The sequence below is a fragment of the Neoarius graeffei genome, chromosome 24, assembly GCF_027579695.1.
Source record: "Neoarius graeffei isolate fNeoGra1 chromosome 24, fNeoGra1.pri, whole genome shotgun sequence".
In the NCBI taxonomy this organism is placed as follows: Eukaryota; Metazoa; Chordata; class Actinopteri; order Siluriformes; family Ariidae; genus Neoarius; species Neoarius graeffei.
This window is the reverse complement of record NC_083592.1, coordinates 25,106,431-25,130,322: the sequence shown is the minus strand read 5'-3', so window position 1 is coordinate 25,130,322 and position 23,892 is coordinate 25,106,431. Positions and strand designations below refer to the sequence as shown.

Sequence of the window (23,892 nt, the reverse complement as noted above, 5' to 3'; positions counted from 1 at the left end):
GTTCAAGTCCGAGTCAAGGCCAAGTCATTAAAAAAAATTTCAAGTCGAGTCTGAGACGAGTCCACTATTGATCCAAGTCGAGTCGAGAACAAGACTCCAATCACACCATTTGATGGTGGCTGTTTTAGTGCCATTAACATTAATTTGTTCCTGAACATGACGTATGAACAGGTGAATATGCATTCTCTTTGTCAGAGAGTGCGAAGTATTCTGTCAGAGATGGTTGGGGGACGGATGTAAGTGTGGAAGGTGTGTTTATTAATACGAGTGAAGACAGGTAAACAATCCAGAATGGCAGGCAAAATCGTACAACGGTGAAACAGGCAATAGGTTGAGCGAGGCACAAACAGGCTATCATAGACTCAGCAGAATCAAAGATGAGAAACAGGAAATCAGGGATCAGGAAACCAAACAAGGAAATAAGGCTCGGTAACGTGTCAGCAATGCAACTCAATACTTCGCAAAGTACAGTGGCACTTGAAAGTTTGTGAACCCTTTAGAATTTTCTATATTTCTGCATAAATATGACCTAAAACATCATCAGATTTTCACACAAGTCCTAAAAGTAGATAAAGAGAACCCAGTTAAACAAATTAGACAAAAATATTATACTTGGTCATTTATTTATTGAGGAAAATGATCCAATATTACATATCTGTGAGTGGCAAAAGTATGTGAACCTCTAGGATGAGCAGTTAATTTGAAGGTGAAATTAGAGTCAGGTGTTTTCAATCAATGGGATGACAATCAGGTGTGAGTAGGCACCCTGTTTTATTTAAAGAACTGGGATCTATCAAAGTCTGATCTTCACAGCACGTTTGTGGAAGTGTATCATGGCACAAACAAAGGAGATTTCTGAGGACCTCAGAAGAAGCATTGTTGATGCTCATCAGGCTGGAAAAGGCTACAAAACCATCTCTAAAGAGTTTGGACTCCACCAATCCACAATCAGGCAGATTGTGTACAAATGGAGGAAATTCAAGACCATTGTTACCCTCCCCAGGAGTGGTCGACCAACAGAGATCACTCCAAGAGAAAGGCGTGTAATAGTCAGCGAGGTCACAAAGGACCCCAGGATAACTTCTAAGCAACTGAAGGCCTCTCTCACATTGGCTAATGTTAATGTTCATGAATTCACCATCAGAAGAACACTGAACAACAATGGTGTGCATGGCAGGGTTGCAAGGAGAAAGCCACTGCTCTCCAAAAACAACACTGCTGCTTGTCTGCAGTTTGCTAAAGATCACGTGAGCAAGCCAGAAGGCTATTGGAAAAATGTTTTGTAGACGGATGAGACTAAAATAGAACTTTTTGGTTTAAATGAGAAGCGTTATGTTTGGAGAAAAGAAAACACTGCATTCCAGCATAAGAACCTTATCTCATCTGTGAAACGTGGCGGTGGTAGTATCATGGTTTGGGCCTGTTTTGCTGCATCTGGACCAGGACGGCTTGCCATCATTGATGGAACAATGAATTTTGAATTATACCAGCGAATTCTAAAGGAAAATGTCAGGACATCTGTCCATGAACTGAATCTCAAGAGAAGGTGGGTCATGCAGCAAGACAATGACCCTAAGTACACAAGTCATTCTACCAAAGAATGGTTAAAGAAGAATAAAGTTAATGTTTTAGAATGGCCAAGTCAAAGTCCTGACCTTAATCCAATCAAAATATTGTGGAAGGACCTGAAGTGAGCAGTTCATGTGAGGAAACCCACCAACATCCCAGAGTTGAAGCTGTTCTGTACAGAGGAATGGGCTAAAATTGCTCCAAGCTGGTGTGCAGGACTGATCAACAGTTACTGAAAACATTTAGTTGCAGTTATTGCTGCACAAGGAGGTCACACCAGATACTGAAAGCAAAGGTTCACATACTTTTGCCACTCACAGATATGTAATATTGGATCATTTTCCTCAATAAATAAATGACCAAGTATAATATTTTTGTCTCGTTTGTTTAACTGGGTTCTCTTTATCTACATTTAGGACTTGTGTGAAAATCTGATGATGTTTTAGGTCATATTTATGCAGAAATATAGAAAATTCTAAAGGGTTCACAAACTTTCAATCACAGTTTTTATATTGGGATGCTAATTGCATCCTAATCCTGTGCAGGTGCAAGTTGTTTACGGCGTGCGCGCAAGAGTGTGCTTGGCGCGCATGCTGTCCAGGTCCTCGTCTCCAATTTATGAGTCCTAATGCAATTAATGCACGAGTCCAAGAACGAAGAAGAAGTCATCACTGCTCAAGTCCAAGTCGAGTCATGAGTCCTTAAAATTAGGGCACGAGTCGGACTCGAGTCCAAGTCCTGGACTCGATTACTACAAGCCTGACTCTTAATAACCGTATTGAATAGAAAAGCATCTCAATGCACAAGAAGTCAAAACATGAGATGGGTTACAACTGCAGAAGACCATATTAGGTTTCACTCCTGTCTGCCAAGAACAGGAATCTAAAGCAAGCAAAACTACTGTCTCATTTTGTTTGTGTCTGTATCCACTGTGTCCTCAGTTTCTTGTTGTTGGCTGACAGGAGTGGAACCCAATGTGATATGGTCTTCTGCTTTGTAACCCGTCCATATCTGCATGATTTTATGCATTACTGTCACATGATTGGATAAATGCATGTATGAGCAAGGGTCCACTTATTAATGTGGCTGGTGAGTGTATGTCACAAAGGATTACTACTACAAAGAAATAAAGATGATAACCAGGGTGATATTAGCACCTTAGATAGATCGCACTGTGCTAGAGCATTGGGGATGCTGATCTCAAACAAATATTCTTTTCATGTCCAAGTATTATTACGATACAATACATTATGTCTGACATGCAAACATATATCACCGTCCTGTTTTTCTTTGCATAGATATGCTGTGACAAATGTGTGAATATCCCAGGGAGTACAGAGAAAGATACAGTATTTTATCTTTTGCTAACTCGATGACTTTCACTCACAAGGTTGCTTGGACTCTATAAATATGTATTTTTTTCAGAAGAACAAACAGCAGTGACCCTGCGATTGGTGATATTAAAACTCACACTACTTATTTGTACCTTATTACAAAATTAACCTAATTAAAGGCACTTTAAGAATTTATAAAACACAGCCTTATTCAATGAGATTGCTGCAAGTAGAGACATAAGCCTAATTCATATAATACCATTCAGCCCAGTGTATTAATTATAGCAGATATCAATACAGCAGTTAAATATAATTATGTATTAATGTATGTATTAAGTCAGCTAACCTTGTAAACACATATTTGGTGCAGTATCCCAGACAGCCTAGTTCTAGCATCTCTAATTCTATCACTTCTCTATTTTGGCTATAATTCAGCATGAGAGTCACCTGAATTTTTATGCTCATAATCTGGTGGGGGAACATGGAAGGATACATAAGGACACCGCTTAGTATTGAGACAAACCAATCTTTTCAGAGTAGCAGAGTTGACAATATCAAAGCCAGTGTGACCTCCAAATGTGCTGGGCTTCCAGTACTCAGGTGAACATATGGGGTTTCCCAAAAGACCTTTGAGGGAAAATGGAGCCCCCATTTCTACCATGCTCTCTCCAAATATGGCACCAGGCCGTGTCTTCTCTACCAACAAACCTGGATAAAACTCCATAGCGTCAATGTCTCCATAGAGCTCTTCCAACTCACGGGCGATCTCCTTATCAGCTAGAAAAGGAAGACAAAATTATTGCCAACACAAGGTAGAAAATCTACAACCCTGATTCTGTAAAAGTTGGGATGTTGTGTAAAACATAAATAAAAACAGAATGCAATGATTTGCAAATCCCTTTCAACCTATTTTCAATTGAATACAATACAAATGCAAGATATTTGATGTTCAAACTGATAAACTTTACTGTTTTTTGTAGACATACATTCAATCTTAATTTGATGCCTGCAAGATGCTCCAAAAAATTGGGACAGGGACACCAAAAGACTGAAAGTTTTGGTGCTCAAAAAACACCAGGTTGGAACATTCTGCAGGTAAACTGGTAATTGGAAAGGCTCAGTTGTTCACAAGCAAGGATGGGGAGAGTTTCACTACTTTATGAAAAACTGTGAGGGCAAATTGTCCAACAGTTTAAGAATAATGTTTCTCAAGGTACAACTGCAAGGAATTTAGGCATTTTACCATGGACAATCCATATCATCATCAAAAGAATCAGAGAATCCAGAGAAATCTCTGTATGCAAGGAGCAAAGCTGAAAACCAACAGTTAACGCCCATGACTTTCAAGCCCTGCATTAAAAACCGACATGATTCTACAAAGAACATTACTACATGGGCTTGGGAACACTTCTGAAAACCGCTGTTGGTAAATACAGTTCATTTCTGCATCTACTATGTAAAGCAAAAGCCAACAACATCCAGAAATGCTGCCAAATTCTATGGGCCTGAGCTCATCTGAGATGGACTGACACAAAGTGGAACAGTGTGTTGTGATCTGATGAGTCCACATTTCAAATATTTTGTGGAAATCATGGACATTGTGTCCTCCAGGCTAAAGAGGAAAAGGATCATCCAGAGTGTTAGCAACACAAAGTTCAAAAGCCAGCATCTATGATGGTATGGGGGTGTGTTAGTGCACATGGCATGGGTAACTTAGACATCTGTGAAGGCACCATTAATGTTGAAAGGTATATACACTGCAAAAAATGATATCTTAGCAAGTGAAAATATCTTGAAAATAGTTAAAATGATCTTAGTGGGGCTGTTAAGCTCTTATTATCAGAAGAATTGTGCACAAAATGAAAAAAGCATGAAACTTTCAGAGTTTGTTCTTGAAGGCATAAGCTTTAATTTGAGACGTGGAGGCATTCTCAGTTTGACCTCTGGGGTCAGCTAGAGGTCATTGACCTCCATGATGGCACATTTCTATGCATGAAATTAGAAAAGGCTGTATCTTAACATCTAAATGTGATGTAAATGTAAAATAAATGTGTTTTTCCATGTTACTGGGCATGAAAAAATCATATATAATACTGATATTCCTCTTAGGGGTAACTTCAGGGGTCAGGTAGAGGTCATTGACCTTTGAAATTTGAAGTTTCTATGCATGACATTCTAGACGGGTGTATCTTAGGATCTAAATGTGATTAGAAATGTGAAATTAATGTGTATTTCCTTGTTTCTGACCACGAGAAACCCATTTTTAATACTGGTATTACTCTTACAGGTCATCTCTGGGGTCAGCTAGAGGTCACTGACCTCCAGCATAATGCATATCTATGCACAAAATTAGAAACGGGTGTATCTTAGGTTCTAAATGTGATAGAAATGTAAACTAAATGTGTATTTCCATGTTTCTGGCCATGATAAACTAATTTCTAATACTTATATCATTTTTATAAGTCACCTCTGAGGTCAGCTAGAGGTCACTGACCTCCACGATAATGCATTTCTAAGCATGAAATTAGAAACAATCTATCTTTGGATTAAAATGTGAAATACTGTAAATGTAAAGTAAATATATGATTCCATGTTTCTGGACATGACACAACTCATTTCTGATAAGTAAAACATCTCCAGTGGTCACAAACTATGTCAGAAGCTGAACACAGTTGCCCCATTTCCATTGATAATTTCAAAGTGAGTAATGTTTTGGAGCATTTGCTCTCATTTGCACTAGAGTTGAAGAATACAGTATATTGTAGTTTAATTTTCAGTCATTTTAATGTTGGACATTGATAGGGCAATTCTAAATTCACAGGAATAACTATATGTCAGTCTAGCAGAGGTAGAGATTCAACGGAATTTTCATGTTCATGTTTTGTGTGTAGCCCATTATTTTCCCGCGGTTCAGAGTGGGGCAAGGGGTGTGGTTTTCCCGCGCTTGGAACCTTCAAAACCTGTGTGCTGCTCTCTCTTTCTCACTCTCTCTCTTTCTTTGTCTACACTGGAACATTTTGTCGTGCTTATGTATGACAGAACAAGTGCATGCTTAGATGTGAATGAGGCAAGGAAGCATCTTTTCACCCAGAGGTCAAGATCACTGGAAAACATCCCCCCTATACAAGATGCTTTGAGGCAACACATAAAAAGAGCAATGTACCAGGCTAATATATGGAACCTTGCTTTGGTTTCTCAACCATGTTTGCCCAGTCCATCAGACTGGGGATGGATTGACACCGATGCTGGATGGCAGCCACTTTGGACAACACTCCCTGAAGCTTCACAGGCTTGCTATGAACTTGTGCACTGTGGTTGCAAAAAGGGTTGTACTGGGCGCTGTAGATGTAAAAAGGCAGCCTTAAAGTGCACAGCACTGTGCACATGCTCTGGTGACTGCAGCGACTAAATCAGTGTTCTGTAGTTACAATTTGTAGGCCAACATTGTAATCCCCAAAGGTCAAGGCCCTTAGAATAAATGTAGATACTATAGTGATTTTAAAATGTTCTTTATGGAACCTGTTCAACTGTTTACACTGCATTTAGAGTTTTGATTGTAGTTCAAGTTTTTGATTAGTTAAAGTTTATAATTTCTGACAAGTTGAAGTATATTTCTGTCATGTTCATATTCATATGGAACTGTTTCTTACAATCCAAAACACATGAGATTTTTATATAGATTTATCAAAATGTGGGATGTTTCCCAACCTTGCCTGTTCTCCATGATGTTGACCTCTCAGAATGATATCAGTATCAAAAATGGGTTTCTCATGTACAGAATCATAGAAATACAAATTTAGTTTACATTTCTATCATATTTAGAACCTGAGGTACACCCGTTTCTAATTTTATGCATAGAAATGCATTATGCTGGAGGTCAGTGACCTCTAGCTGACCCCAGAGATGACCTGTAAGAGTAATATCAGTATCAAAAATGGGTTTCTCATGGTCAGAAACAAGGAAATACACATTAACTTCACATTTCTATTACATTTAGATCCTAAGATACACCCGTCTAGAATTTCATGCATAGAAACTTCAAATTTCAAAGGTCAATGACCTCTACCTGACCCCTGAAGTTACACCTAAGAGGAATATCAGTATTATATGTGATTTTTTCATGTCCAGGCACATGGAAAAACACATTTATTTTACATTTACATCACATTTAGATGTTAAGATACAGCCTTTTCTAATTTCATGCATAGAAATGTGATATCATGGAGGTCAATGACCTCTAGCTGACCCCAGAGGTCAAACTGAGAATGCCTCCACGTCTCAAATTAAAGCTTATGCCTTCAAGAACAAACCCTGAAAGTTTCATGCTTTTTTCATTTTGTGCACAATTGTTATGCTTAACAGGCCCACTATCTAGCATTTCTTCACACTCTCCCATGCGAGAACTCCGCAGATAGAACACTGACCAATCGAGTGTAGCTTTCATTTAAAAAGAAGCGGAGGGGAAAATTAGAGAGGGGGAATTTTCTCACACACACTAAGGTTGACTGTATTTGGAAAATAAAGCCATAAATGATACACATTTCATGCCATGTATGCCTATTTTACATTAGAAATTCAGGTTGCATACATTGCATTGTTTGGAGAGAAATTGGGCTAATGAATTAGGATCTGGTTTTTACCTGCTGAATGAATTTTATAGGCTACTTGAGAGGACAACGCCGTCAATAATAATAAAAATGAAACAATTGAAAAAGTTGTGACAGAGTTTTCTGACATATAGTCTACATATAGTCTTCATGCCGCCACTAACTTTCGATCTGAGCCGACGTTTCGGCTTAGATGGTCTTCTTGATCTTGATGGTCAAGTGCATATATTATATAGCGTAACAGCCCTGAGAGCGCGACAGGGGCGCAGATAGGATTTTTGAACTGGGGGGGACTGAGCTGTCAGCAAATGATTCCATTTTGTGTGTGTATATATATATATATATATATATATATATATATATATATATATATATATATACACACACACTACCGTTCAAAAGTTTGGGGTCACTTTGAAATGTCCTTATTTTTGAAAGAAAAGCACTGTTCTTTTCAATGAAGATCACTTTAAACTAATCAGAAATACACTCTATACATTGCTAATGTGGTAAATGACTATTCTAGCTGCAAATGTCTGGTTTTTGGTGCAATATCTACATAGGTGTATAGAGGCCCATTTCCAGCAACTATCACTCCAGTGTTCTAATAGTACAATGTGTTTGCTCATTGCCTCAGAAGGCTAATGGATGATTAGAAAACCCTTGTACAATCATGTTAGCACAGCTGAAAACAGTTTAGCTCTTTAGAGAAGCTACAGTATAAAACTGACCTTCCTTTGAGCAGATTGAGTTTCTGGAGCTTCACATTTGTGGGGTTGATTAAATGCTCAAAATGGCCAGAAAAATGTCTTGACTATATTTTCTATTCATTTTACAACTTATGGTGGTAAATAAAAGTCTGCCTTTTCATGGAAAACACAAAATTGTCTGGGTGACCCCAAACTTTTGAACGGTAGTGTGTATACATGTTATTTCATCTCCCTCACTGCCATCACCAGGAACTACCTGCAGGCCAGGACAATGATAACATTTTAACACAGCCTATGGAAATCCAAAGTTTACACATTATCATCACGCACAGAAATTGCAAAACTGCAAAACTAGTTTTAAAACCGCTAAGTTCCAACTGTTCAACATAGCAAGAGGCTGGGCTACGCGTGTGTGTGTGTGTGTGTGTGTGTGTGTGTGTGTGTAAAGTGTAAACCAGTGCATCCTGACTTTCTAACTATGCCTGTGTGTTGCGTGAGCGGCAGTCAGTCAACAACTCTTCGTAAAGTTTCCTTATGAAACAATATGCTCGCTGAAATTATGGCAGGGAATGCCAGATTAAACATTAAAACTGCCTTCTGAGCACTGTATCTACAGGCTACCACCGAAAGAAGGAGGCTACCAGAAAGGCATCTCTACTCCATACGATTTTACTTTCACTACGACATTACTTTGAACAGACTATCAAAAAATTGCAAGGTGATATGATAAAGTAAGGCACAGTTTACTTAGTCTTTTTTTTTTTGAAAAAACAATGCAATCGTTTTCTGCCTTTTGGCACCCTTCATCATGCCGTGTTGGGGTCCTGAACTAGGAGGAGCTGTCCCCGATATGCCTGTCAAACTTGTTGTGGGTAACCATAGCAACCACGCTCGAGCTCGCAACCTGTGCAGTCTGCGCAGTTGCAACTATGTATGTACTGCTGTGCACCTCAATAAACTGAATGATAATTAGTCTTTTGATTTTTCCGTGAGGATTGCCTTATGCAAAGAAAGACAGCATAGACGTTTTTTCCTCCCTATAAGTGGGGGGGACCGAACGAGGTGAATTTAAATCTGGGTGGGATGAATCCCCCCCGTCCCCCCCTCTATCTGCGCCCGTGGAGCGCGAGGCTATTTTCCCCCATCGCGCGCTTCTGCCCGCGCTTTGAATTTTTAACCACAATCTGAGATGCATTCATGTTTTCACTCCTCCTTTACCAGAAAACACATAATTTGTGCCATTAATAAAGAGATGCAGGTTGTTTCCCTGCCTGCTCTTTTCACGCAATGGCAATAGGGCACATTTCCTTTTCATTTAGGAGGAACACGCGAGCTTGAATATCTGCTAAACTATCTGCTAAACTATTTTCACTGCAGAGCTCTGGTGCTTTTGGTCCAGGGACAGTGCCCCACCCAGTGCCCCTACTTGGTCGCAATCTACTCTCCCAGCTGTTTTTGAGCAGCATAGAAAATATGCAAAAGATTCGAAAGATGCTAAAAGGCTGAACAGAGCAGTTGCTGAATTCATCAGCATGGACCAAGTGCCAGTATATACAGTTGAGAAGGCTGGGTTCAGAAACCTGATTCAGCAGCTGGACAAAAGATATGACCTCCCCTCAAGGAATTTCTTCATGTACAAAATGCCTGAGACAGACTCAGTAGTACTACTCCAAAAGAATTAGCAAGAGAGGGAGAAGGGTGAGGTTTAAGTTGACAGATGTTGGTGTAAACTGTTTATTGGTTCTCGTTACTCTAGTTTGATTCCTTTTATTTAACTGTTCTAAAATTGCTGTTGTTACGATTTTCTATTAATAAAGTCAGTAATGACATTTTCTGCATTCTCTTTTTTATTTGAAAAAGTATCGAAAAGTATCGAAGTATCGAAATACATTTTTGGTACCGGTACCAAAATAGTGGTATCGTGACAACACTAGTGTGGAACAACACTTTTTTTTGTAAAAATGCAACAGACCTATTTGTATCTTGTTCCTAAAAATATGGCTAATATTCTCAATTTTTTGCTTCAAGGACAATAGGTTAAAAAGAATTAAAGGGAACATACCATCCATATATATATATATATATATATATATATATATATATATATATTTTTTTTTTTTTATGGAATGTGTTGTACTAGCCGGGACACCATAACAGGGCAATAGAACAATGGAAATATCTGGCCTTCACTCACTTGAACTATTCTGATTACCTGAGGCATGACATCTTTCATAGCCGATACATATTAAGTGAAACCACATCATAATATCAGTTGTAGCGTTAGAAATATTAAATGGTTTTCTTTTGATATGAATTATAAGCAACTAGGTGTAAGAAAATACCTGTAAATTCGTTGAATGATCTATATGGGTTCAGATTAAATCTTTTGCGGTACTCATTAAATGGCTGTAGTCGAAGTTGCCTTGATTCTTTAATGATTCCCTCAGCTACTCCGGCCACTATATGTGGTAAATTTTGTGCCCCTCCAATCTAGAAATAACAGAACAAACACACACAGAGTACTTGTCAATAAGGATTGTCTCCTTTGAAATGTCAGAAACTATATGTCAATAACTGCTAAGTCAACAATTCTCTGACTTTGGTAAGCAAATATCTCAAGATTCAAGATTCAAAGATTTTTATTGTCAGTTCACTATATATCCAGGAAATATAGGAGAATCGAAATGCCATTTCTCTCTCACCTTACTTGTAAAAAACAGATAAAGATCACACACACACACACACACAAAAAAAAAAAAATTATATATATATATATATATATATATATATATATATATATATATATGTGTGTGTGTGTGTGTGTGTGTGTGTGTGTGTGTATGTATATTAAGAAAAACAATATATATAAATATTTATAAATATAGATAATATAGATAAAAATACACTCTAAAATCAAACAATGTACAAAACAGCAGTAGTGCAAATATAGTACAATATCTAACGGAGAAGGTGCTTAGAAGAGTAGCTTATGAGGCGAATGCGAACAGTAGTGCAAATGAGCAATAGCAGCAGATACAGCAGTAATGCAGATGTTTGTAGTATGATGTGCAACGGATGAGATAGTTTCTTGTGTGAATGAATGTGTTACAGACCTCGTCAGCAGGCTAAGCTTTGAATATATAAAACTGTATTTCCCCAATGTTGTCTCTTGGTAATTAGTAATAGCACATTAAACAACAGTTACTTTTGACTACACAACATGTTTGGCAAAAAAAAAGTCTCTTTTTAATAGTTGAAGCTAACAGTTTAGGGGGAAGATGACAAGCAAGAAGCACTTTGGGTTCCCACTGTCTATTTCAAAAAGACTAAAGACACCACTTCCTGTTCTCATTTTACATTACACCATAGATGCTGAAACCAGCCACAATGCTGACCATAATGTACAGTGTATGCTATTGCCAGATAAAAGAATGGTAAGTCCACTGTTAAAGATAAAAGATCATGTGATTAGACCATAACTGCTGTGTTCATAAAAAGTATGAAACCGATTGTGCTGACATACTTTTCATTTTTTGTACAAAGTTGTCCATATAACTGAAACTCAGTCAACCTTCCTAAAATAAACAATAATGATCAAAAATATGTTGCTTCCAGGTTAAAAGGGCTCAGTGCAAATACCACTCGTCTCATTGGCTGAGTTGAGAAAGCCTGTAGCAATTTTATTTACTCCCCAACATGGAGATATAATATCAAGAGGAAATATGATGATTATTGTCAGATATTGTCAGACCATTCAGGTCTCCACCCATTTAGGGGTGTATAAAATAAAATTCCTTTTATGTACATTTTAAGGGGAAGAGATAAACATGATATACATATCTGAACTACTGATATCACTCACTTTGTAAAAAAAAGCACCAAATTTGTAACATATAAATTTGTTGTTCCAGTATTAGTAAAATGGATATTTATCACTTCCTGAACATATCTTCAGCCATGTACTAGTTATGCCACAATTTAACAGTACTTAATCCCTATTATTTGGTGTTGATAATTGTTGCAGCATTGATAATTATTGCAGCTGTCAAGACCCTGGCAATGGGTAATCCCTAAATTATTATTTGTTCGCAATAAATAATCATTTGAAATCCAATAAAATAATCATTATTTATACTTCATACGAGCAAGACAATCACAACTAGCTAGTAGCTCCGATAAAAGTGGTCTGATTTTATGATAACTAACTAATTTAGCCAACAGTTCACCCAACACAATGAAACCATGGCAGAAAATAAGATGTTATTTCAATTATTTGACTCATGAAAGGTAGCACTATTACAGGAACATACCTCCTGTTGGGAAAAGTTTTTTTTTTCCACTTTTTGTTAGAACAACTACTTAAGACTGTTTGTTGGTTTTACATTGCATGTCTTTTCACTTTGTATGTTGGCTTGCTACTGCTCGCACTAGCTACTGCTTGTGAGGCGTGAAAGATGAGTTGGGCGCAATCAAGTCTGACACAGGGACGAGAGATTTGAAAAAATGCTATTCTTTGCTTGTTAATTACATTGAATTGAAAAAACCAACCACTTATTATATTTTATAATAGTTAATATGTTTCATTAATCATGATGATATGATTATTTGGAGGGGTTGTATATGCAGGTTTTGATTATTGGGGAGGTACCCCCACCCCATAATTTATGCCCATGAAATTGCATGTTTGAAAAAGATCCCATCTATAATATCATAAGCAGCTTGTTTTCCCATGATCACTGAACAGGAAGACAGAGAGGTCATGTTATAAGATGAACAGCTGAAGGTACAGTTTAGGGGAAAAACATTAGTCATTTTAGGTTCACACAGTCTACTTCATAATAACGATAAATTTAAAAAAGCCAAAAGACATCACTTCCTTTTCCAAATCACTCAGCATTACACCAGTTACACTGAAACCAACCACAAAGCTGATCATAATCTAGAGTGTGTTCTTTTTTCAGATAAAAGTATGCCTAAACCAGAGCTACAAAAACTGACATACTTTTCAGTTTTTGCCTAAAGTTGTCCATATTACTGAAACTAAGTCAACCTCCAAAAAAAAAAAAGATCAAAAAATAATTTCCTCAAAGTCAAAAGAGATGCAAATGTCACCTGTCCTGCTGCCTGATTTGAAAAAGCCTGCACCAGTTTCTCCACACCATAGTGAGTGAGTATAGAGGTGTTGAACATGAAATCATTGTAGGAGATCTCAGTTCCATCAATGAAAAAGCTGTTGGGCATGAGTGGATGCCAATGGTAAAGCTGATTAAACTCTAAGGCAATGCGGTTCTGGTACTGGAACTGGGAGTTGAAGAGCAGGGCTGGATCAAACTTCAACTTTAGCTGATAACCACTTAGGTGCTGTACATAGTCCTCAATCACTATCCGGATAGTCTCACCTGGAAAGCAAACAATCGAGCAAATTAAATCAACCAAATACAGTTCTGAAATTATCTCTGGGTTTCTTAGGTTATCTGAGGCTATTCTTGTGTAACTCTGTCATTAAGAGGTTTATCAATAGTGTCTAGACCACCACATTTATATCAAGCATTTGTGTTTAAGCCCAAAAAAACTGTGGGACAGAAAATGTGAACTTATATATCAGGTTGCTGTTTTGCTGTAAGGTGCAGTACAATAAAACTGGGATGTGAATGGGAATCCTGTCATTTGCTGTCCTGTCCTTTGTTCCTCTTCACTGAAAATGGCACACTGGGGAAGGCATGGCCTAAAGATTAGAGAAGTAGCTTTGATACCAGATGGTCACTAGTTTGATTCCCTGGACCAGCAGGAATGGCTGAAGTGCCCTTGAGCAAGGCACATAACCCCCAGGTATGTTGTACATCGCTCTGGATAAGATTGTCTGCTAAATGCCATTAATGTAATGTAACAAAAATGTTTATAAACTGTCCATGTGGCTTGATTCCTTCTATTAACACTTGTTGCAGGTCTTGTTTTTGAACACTTGAAGCACTAATAACTCCATGGAGCTAAATGGTGCAATGAATGTGTGGTGCCACTATTTAGTAACATCTAGAAAAGTGAGCAAATCAGTGGAACATTGGGTTATATCTGTCACATGGCAACACTTTTCATTGATCGTCACTCAAAAGATGTAATTAGTCACTTAATGGAATTTAAAATGTATAGGAGGTGTGAATGTGGACTTTATGAGGATTAAAATTTGTTGAACAGCTGATATACTGTATCCTGTATGGTATATCATGATTACAAACACTCATAAAATGTAATTCAGACTAATAGGATAATATAAAAATAAGAAGAATTTAAATAAAAACTTAATATTAGATGAATAGATTGTTAGTAATAGTCCAAGTCATGATGATCATGTTAATTTTCAATCATGGACAATTTGCCTAAATGTAAGACTCAAGGTGCTCACAAATTCTCAGTAATAAACTGAGTAATTATTTTCAAGGTCCCAAAAAAGATTTTATTTATTTACTTATTTCTTTTAATTAAATTTTATTAATTGTGTGCACAAATTAATTTGAACATCATACGAAATCATGGTCATGAAATTGGTGTAGTGTCTCAAATGGTGTCTTCTGAGAACCCCTCCATTAATTCCACAGTAATTTTATGAATATTTACATCCCAAATCATGATATCAGGGTGAAATACTGTGATTACTATCACACAGTGCTACTGGTCTTAATATTGCTCCTCATCTGGGACAATATTGTGCAAGAAAAGCTGACTCAATTTCAAAATCAACATTGTGCATCATAGAGACATGCCTCTGTTTTGGTCAAAAACTTGGTCAAGCAGTGCTTACATCCGTGATTTGAGATCTGAATACTGAAGTGTGCAATTTCAATATTTACTCCACACTACATGTGCTAATCTCTGACTATGGCATGAAACTTTTTAGCTGATATTTTCACAAAGTATGACTTTTCCATACTTTAAAAGCACTATTTTTTTTACTTGTCATAAAGTCAATTTCTGGTGCTTGTGGTGCAACTTCACCTATAATAATAAGTCTGGTGGTCTGAAAGAGTTGCTCATCTCCCCAGGTGGGATGCTCTTTCTTTAGGATGTCACACACCCGGTTATGTTCACGCAACCACAGGGTGGCATACATGCTTAAGCCTGGCAACAGGCCAAACACCTCCTGGCCAATAGCCATTTGCTTTTCTGGTGGAACTGATTCATGGTAGTTCATGCTCACGTTGGTCTCTAGTACTGTAGGTGGGTACATCTCCCCATTTATCATCTGTAAACACACACGACATTAACAATGAAACAACAGTGAAAATGTACCAATGAATATCTAAAATAACCAATTTTCCTTTTCTGTAAAGCATGTTAGAATTTCAAGGCTCCTTTTCAACATAATTTCAGTTTCATACATGTTCCTCTTCTAGATGTATTCAAACATACTAAACCTGTAAATGAGGAGGGAAAAGTAAAGCATTAGACTGGTGTAGAAACCTTCCTTCATCCTTCTTATCTTGTGATTTATTTGTTTGAGGTTATGCAACTTTAATCTCTAGACCTCACAAGGAAGCGTAACCATGCCTTCAGACCAGCTGAACATGGGGAAAGGCTAGAGGAAAATAACAACTTGCTTGATGATAATCTACAAAATGTAGCTATATCAACCAAGAGTAGATGATAACCTTATAAGGATACGGAGCTTCACAACTACAAAAAATATTAAGTACATTTAAGAGCATTCCAAACGTTTCACAACAGTAACGGTACCTGGTACTTCATCTTCCCATCTTTGTGAAGTCTAAGCTTCAGCTGCCGTGCAAGGTTATCTCCATAGATATGTCCAGCATCCACCTATTTATAAAATCAAACATCAGAATGAGCTTTATACTAATTTTCAGTATAATTATGCAGGCAGACTGATAGACTATAAGACAATGTTCTTCCAAAACGGTATCCAAATGAATTAACTGTTAATGTTTTCTACCTTAACCATTCTCTTCAGATCTTCTGTAAGAACTCACCCCATGGCCTAGACCTCTGGTAAAGCCACGTCCCATCCGATTGTGTGTTTTGAAGAACTGGTGAGTGAAGTGCTGAGCGAAAAAGGCAAACATTAAATTTGTGCCCTGGGGGTCTGGTCTGAATTCCCGCCTCAATAAGAATTTTTCCACCAACAGCTTAGGCTCTGGAAGTTCCATTTTTCCTGCAGAGGGAAGAAACATTTGCCATAACAGCTGGGGAAAGTTGGGACAACACAGATTTTACAAAAAACCCCATAAATTATATAATTTTTTTAACAGCCAAATTTCTTGATTGTTGCTCTTTTAGTTAGCCATGGTCTACCCTACCTTTGGTACCCATGGGTGTTGGACAGTCCAATGGCACTGGAGGCAGGATTCGTGTGTAATAACTGCTATTGTAATATGATTCCCAGTTCAGGTAGCCATACTTGGAGTTATAGGTGGGAGGGCTGGGAATCAGGTCTGCTCGAACTGTAATAGGAGACAGGGTTATAACAATGAGATGCCTAAAAACATCACGCATGCCGAGAAATTCTCTAACTTTTCAGAATTTTCTTTGCAAACCTTCTATGTGTCTGTTGCATGCAGCCATTATTCTCATTTTAATAGACCTTGGAGGGTTTAAGATTCTGTTTGCAGCGTATTCTGGATCTTGCCATTAACAGATGTAAAAGTTTTTCTTTTTTCTTCAGGCTTTGCAAGAAAACACTATCAACAGTATCAAAATACAGTAATGAACACTGGGTTTGTTGCCATCATTTGAATTTCTTGGACACTACTTGTTATCCTTGCTTTTTTGTTTGCACCTTACTTTACATGCACTAAGGTCAAGCTAAGACATTATAAATGATGTATGCTTTCAAAAAAAAAATCTGTACATGTGATTTTGTGAGCAAACTCAATATGTATGTTGTGAAAGTGAAAGAATGAAAATTTCAGTCACACACTGTAATTACTTTTTCACAAGTACTTTTTACTTTTTCATTACGTATCCCCTGTGTACAGCTCTGAAAAGTTAGTGGAGGGTGGATGCATAAAGGCTAAGTGCCAGAAACCCTTGCCAGAAGCAGAGAGATGTGAGGAATTTGTAGACTTTCTGTGGACAACATGAATTTCCATAGCAATGGGGGCTCGAAAGACACTGGACTACATAAGATCATTTTAAGAAATCAATTAGACATTCCATAATTTAATCTTAACCCCAATACAAATTTCTGTGTCACAGCATAAGAGTTTTAGCATAATAATTCTCACAACAGATTGCATGTGACAAGGAAAGGGAGGGAATTATTACAGGAAGTGACCATGCAAGTTTTAGTCTCAAACAGAAACTAAGTAAATATTAACAGGAAGTTCTTCTTGTGGTGATTTTTCTCAACAGACCTGGAGCACAGAACAAAGAATCAGTATTCTGCTACCTAAATTCAAAGTAGCATAAGAGAAATTTAAGCTAAACTGAGAAAACATTGCAGACATTTTATGCATTCTTGTTTCATGTATAAACATAGGCCCCTTCATTGTTGGTGTTCAGTTATTCATCTCCTAAGTGCAGCTGTGCGGTCTTCTATTTCCTACTATCCAGAGTAGTGAGCGTTTATTGTAACATCTGGACAGTTCTCCTTTTTTAAGCCCCCAAATACAGTAATTTTACATTAAATTTACAGTTTTACTGTCAGAGCACACAGCAACAATAAAAGCTGTCTAACAGATAATCACAAAAAGCTGACGCTTCATTTCTCAATATGAGTGTTTGGTTTCATGTTTAGATTGTGTTAGATTGCGAAGACAACTGTAAGCAGCTGCACACATGAGGTTAATACCCTTCACTTCTCAGCTCTTTTGAACTTCAGTTATCTTAGGCCTTACTCTTTTCTTGGTATGATTCTGAGTGCAGTTTCTGAGTGCAATCATCACCCTGGTAAAATGTTTCCAATAGCGCTGTCTCAATAACTGTAAAGAAACTGTAGAAAAAAGGACTGTTTTTACAAACGCAACCTTTTTCATGTTGTCAGACACTCATATTGTCATAATCAACTAAATATTCAAGCATTACTTTAGAAATAGTCTTCTTTATAAATTCTACATGACTTCATCTTTTATAAGCATCAAAAAACTTTATAGTGATTGAGGTAAACAGACACAGGTGTATCTCTGTAGGGATCCTTTACATCTTGTCAGACACTTATAACATTATGCGACTGTCAGTGGTGAAAACAAGTAATTTACTTTGATGATGGATCCCAGTAGATTACATTGTATAGCCGTTTTACAGTTGCATTCTAACTTAGTACCGATTTCAATAGTTTTTGTCCCAAAAATTCAACAAATCAATCGTTTCACAATGATTTAGCTCACCAATATCATAGTCAACTATGCTTAATTATTAGAAGGCCAATTACCCATAGGATTAATTGAGCATTCTTGATATCACAAGAACTCGCAAATTCATAATGTATCTGCAATTATTTCCTTTAAAATAAAAATTTATTTATGTGTTCTACTCTGTTGTCTTCTTATAGCGGAGCTCCACATATGCAAAGCATGCAGAGCAAAGCTCCATACTTAAGAGAATATGGTAATGCGATCTGATTTTTGATGGCTTTTGCGACCATATGACGTCCATATGTACGAATGATGTATGTGTACCACTGTAGGGTACACGATCATAAGTGCAAGGCAATGTATCTCATAAACACTTGACCACCAGACAATGAAATCTGTATCTTTATTTCCATAAGATAGATGGGCGCCTTATCCAGCACTTATTTTTAATTTGCTTTTTAAAAAATTACATGGGATTATTTACTAACACATTTTATGGAAAATATTCACAAACAGTTAAAAAAGTTTTATTAGTCCACTAGTTTGTTGGACAGTTGACAGTTTTAACCAGACAACTGTTTGACATATCAAATTTGAAATATCAAGATTGCAGCTCTAACCCTTGGAGCTCATATGTTGCATTTGGTCGAGGAGTATATTTCCAGTAGGTTGTTTTTCCGATAATATTCAATAGTAACTATATAGCAATGATACAAAGAGAAAGCGCTGGTTCACGGCTGTCCACCAGGACCCCAACAGAGTCACATCGTAATAAATGTCATGGTATTGTTTTTGGCAGATGGCATGCAGTGCCAAAGAAAGGAATAAATATGTATTCGTAACTGTGATACGTATCTCATTATTGGTATCACTGTCACAAGACAAAGCAGCAATTTATTGACGTGAAATACACTACACTACACAATTCAATGGTTCATACGTTATAATATTATTATTCTATTCGGGTTGATTTTGTGCCCTCGCAAATATTTTGCTCATAAACTCATAAGGAGCGCCGCTTTTAGGCATTGCCTAAATATTTATATTACAGCACAATACTTCATTAGGCCACTGCTGTTGTTGGATAATTTGTGGATGCAGGCAAACATTCAGAAATAAATTACTTTGTAATATCATCACTATTCATTTAATCATTGAGCAATAAAACATCACAGAAGTGTGATACGTTTCTATGTACACTGCCCGGGCAAAATACGTCGCGCACTCTAATATTTGGTTGGACAGCCTTTAGTTTTGATTACAGCATGCATTCATCGTGGCACTGTTTTGATAAACTTATGCAATGTCAGTCCAGAGTTGTAGTAGTTTTTCACCGAGATCTTGTGTTGAGGATGGGAAAGTTGAACCACTGTGTAAAGTCTTTTCCAACACATCCCAATGATTCTCAATGGGGTTCAGGTTGGGACTCTGTGGTGGTCAATTCACATGTGAAAATGATTTCTCTTGCTTCCTGAACCACTCTTTCACAATCTGAGGCCAAATTTTATCCCTGTGCCATCAGGAATGAAAAAAGATCCACTGATGTGATAATCTGGTCATTCAGTACATTCAGGTCATCAGCTGACTTCATTTTATTGCCCCATAACATTGCTGAGCCTCAGCCTGACCAAACGAAGCAACCCCAGATCATAACACTGCCTCCAGAGACTTGTACAGTGGCCACTATGCATGATGGATGCATCACTTCATGTGCTTTCCTTCTTACCATGACACACCCATCACTCAGGAATAGGGTAAATCTGGACTTATCAAACCACATGACCTTTTTCCATTGCTTCAGAGTCCAATCTTTATGCTGCCTAGAAAATTGAATTATTTTCTCCTGATTAGTTTGACTAACAAGTGGTTTTCTTATGGCTACACAGCTGTTTAGTACCAATCCTGAGAGTTCTCATCACATTGTGAGTGTGGAAATGCTCTTAATTTCACTATTAAATACAGCCATGAGTTCTACTGTCAATTTATATATATATATATATATATATATATATATATATATATATATATAATATATTGACCTTCACAGCAAGAAGGTCCTGTGTTCGAGCCCAGCGGCCAACGAGGGCCTTTCTGTGTGGAGTTTGCATGTTCCCTCCATGTCTGCATGGGTTTCCTCCGGGTGCTCCAGTTCCCCCCACAGTCCAAAGACATGCAGGTGACTAAGGCTACGTTTACACTAGACCGTATCTGTCTCGTTTTCTTCGCGGACGCACTGTCCGTTTACATTAACCCCCCTGAAAAAGCGGGGAAACGGGAATCCGCCAGCGTCCACGTATTCAATCTAGATCGTATCAGCTCCGGTGCTGTGTAAACATTGAGAATACGCGAATACGCTGTGCTGAGCTCTAGCTGGCGTCTCATTGGACAACGTCACTGTGACATCCACCTTCCTGATTCGCTGGCGTTGGTCATGTGACACGACTGCTGAAAAACGGCGCAGACTTCCGCCTTGTATCACCTTTCATTAAAGAGTATAAAAGTATGAAAATACTGCAAATACTGATGCAAATACTGCCCATTGTGTAGTTATGATTGTCTTTAGGCTTGCCATCCTTCCACTTGCAAGTAATAAGTGATATGCGCTGGGATCTCACACACAGCGGCTCAGTCCCGAATCGTGGCTTGTTCACTTCACTCGCGCGCTCTGTGAGCTGCGCAGGGCCGGAGTGCGCACCCTCCAGAGGGCACTCGCTGTTCAGGGCGGAGTGATTTGGAGCGCAGGATGCCTGCGGAGCCGAGCGTATCCGCGTATTGGTGTTGCTGTGTGCACGGCTAACGGTTTTAGTGTCAACGCGAATCGTTTTAAGAACGTTAATCTGATGATCCGCTGATTCGACGTAATGTAAACGTAGCCTAACTGGTGACTCTAAATTGAATGTGGGTGTGAATGTGAGTGTGAATGGCTGTTTGTCTCTATGTGTTGGCCGATTTGACTTCACCAAGCATTTAAGTGATCTCTGATGATGGTCAGTCAGGATCTTTTTCCAACCACATTTTTTCTATGAAGGTGATGGTTCACCACTATCCTTCCAGGTTTTAATAATGCACTGGACATTTCTTAACTCAATTCCAGTCTTTTCAGCAATCTCCTTTGTTGTTTTCTTTGCTTGATACAAGCCAATAATTTGAGCCTACTGAAGCACAGTAACATCTTTTCCATGAGCATGGGATACATTTTCTGATGTTTGTTTAACAAATGAGAAGCTATTCACTGCATCAGTTAGGATTAAAATAATTGTTGCCAGTGGAAACACATTAATCACTGCAGTAATTATCCAATCAAAGGGTCTTATGTATTTGTTTATTTAAATCCAAATGGCAATTTTTGAGATCAAGCTGGGAAGGATGTGCAGCAGGTTAGGCTGATAAAGGATGCAGATGGAAATGTGCTGACAAGTGAAGAGTGAGTGTTGAGAAGGTTGATAGAATACGTTGAGAAGCTGATTAGTGAAAAAAATGAAAGCATGAGAAGGGTGGTTGCAGTGGAGATAGTGAATCAGGAAATACAACAGACTAGCAAGGAGGAAGTAAGGACAGCTATCAAGAGAATGAAAAGTGGTAAGGTAGTTGGCCCAGATGATATACCAGTCGAGGCATGGAGATGCTTACTGTGTCTTACAAAATTATTCATCCCCCTTGGTGTTTGTCCTGTTTTGTTGCATTACAAGCTGGAATTAAAATGGATTTTTGGAGGGTTTAGCACCATTTGATTTACACAACATGCCTACCACTTTAAAGGTGACTGTTGTTTTATTGTGACAAACAATAATTAAGATGAAAAAACAGAAATCTGGAGTGTGGAAATCTGGTAGTCACCCCCCCCCCAAACTCAATACTTTGTGGAGCCAGCTTTTGCTGCAGTTACAGCTGAAAGTCTCTTGGGGTATGTCTCTATTAGCTTAGCACATCTAGACACTGGGATTTTTGCCCATTCCTCAAGGCAAAACTGCTCCAACTCCTTCAAGTTAGATGGGTTGCGTTGGTGTACAGCAATCTTCAAGTTATGCCACAGATTCTCAAATGAATTGAGATCTGGGCTTTGATTAGGGCATTCAAAGACATTTAAATGTTTCCCTTTAAACCACTCCAGTGTAGCTTTAGCAGTATGTTTAGGGTCGTTGTCCAGCTGGAACGTGAACCTTTGCCCCAGTCTCCCATAATGGATTTAATAGTGCTCCGTGGGATATTCAAAGTTTGGGATATTTTTTATTACCCAACCCTGATCTATACTTCTCTACAACTTTGTCTCTGACCTGTTTGGAGTACTCCTTGGTTTTCATGTTGCTTGTTTAATAGTGTTGCAGAGTCAGGGTCCTTCCAGAACAGGTTGATTTATACAGACATTATGTGACAGATCATGTGACACGTTGATGGTACACAGATGGATCTTAATCAACTAATTATGTGACTTATGATGTGAATTGGTTGGACCAGCACTTATTTAGGGGTTTCATACGAAAGGGAGTGAATACCTATGCACACTCCAGATTTCTGGGTTTTTTTTTTAATCTTAATTATTGTTTGTGTCACCATAAAACAACAATTTGCACCTTTAAAGTGGTAGGCATGTTGTATAAATCAAATGGTGCTAACCCTCCAAAAATCCATTTTAATTCCAGCTTATAATGCACAGTGGTGTAGTGGTTAGCACGGTCGCCTCACAGCAAGAAGGTTCTGGGTTCGAACCCAGTGGCCGGCGAGGGCCTTTCTGTGTGGAGTTTGCATGTTCTCCCCGTGTCTGCGTGGGTTTCCTCTGGGTGCTGTGGTTTCCCCCACAATCCAAAGACATGCAGTTAGGTTGATGTGGGGTGGCCTTGGGCTGAGGTGCCCTTGAGCAAGGTACCTGACCCCTGACTGCTCCCCAGGTGCTCTGGTGTGGCTGCCCACTGCTCTGAGTGTGTGTGTTCACTGCTTCAGATGGGTTAAATGCAGAGGATGAATTTCACTGTGCTTGAAGTGTGCATGTGATGAATAATAAAGGTTTCTTCTTAACAAAACAGGACAAACACCAAGGGAGGTGAATACTTTTGCAAGGCACTGTAGGAGAGATGGGAACTGACTTTTTGACAAGGTTGTTTAACAAGATCTTGGAAAGTGAGAGAATGCCTGAGAAGTGGAGAAGTATACTGGTACTAATATTCAAGAACAAGGGTGATGTCCAGTGCTGCAGTAACTTTAGAGGCATAAAAGTTGGCCAGCCACAGTATGAAGTTATGGGAAAGTAGTGGAAGCTAGGCTAAGAAGAGAGGTAGAGATGTGTGAGCAGCAACATGGTTTCATTCCAGGAAAGAGTACTACAGATGTCATATTTGCTCTGAGAATGTTGACTGAAAAGTATAGAGAAGGC

General features: G+C 38.3%; 1 protein-coding gene across 2 annotated transcripts in view; it reads right to left on the bottom strand.

Annotated features, from left to right (window-relative positions):
* Positions 1–2,021: 2,021 nt before the first annotated feature.
* Positions 2,022–23,892, bottom strand: part of ptgs1 (prostaglandin-endoperoxide synthase 1) — a 69,680-nt gene continuing 47,809 nt past the window's right edge. For both annotated transcript variants that reach the window (XM_060906934.1, XM_060906933.1), the window contains exons 5-11: positions 16,530–16,673; positions 16,203–16,384; positions 15,949–16,032; positions 15,211–15,457; positions 13,333–13,619; positions 10,563–10,710; positions 2,022–3,680 (exon numbers count right to left, since the gene is read on the bottom strand). In XM_060906934.1, the coding sequence (XP_060762917.1) occupies positions 3,328–3,680; positions 10,563–10,710; positions 13,333–13,619; positions 15,211–15,457; positions 15,949–16,032; positions 16,203–16,384; positions 16,530–16,673 (1,445 nt within the window). In that variant the 3' untranslated portion in view covers positions 2,022–3,327. The remainder of the gene's footprint in view (positions 3,681–10,562; positions 10,711–13,332; positions 13,620–15,210; positions 15,458–15,948; positions 16,033–16,202; positions 16,385–16,529; positions 16,674–23,892) is intronic.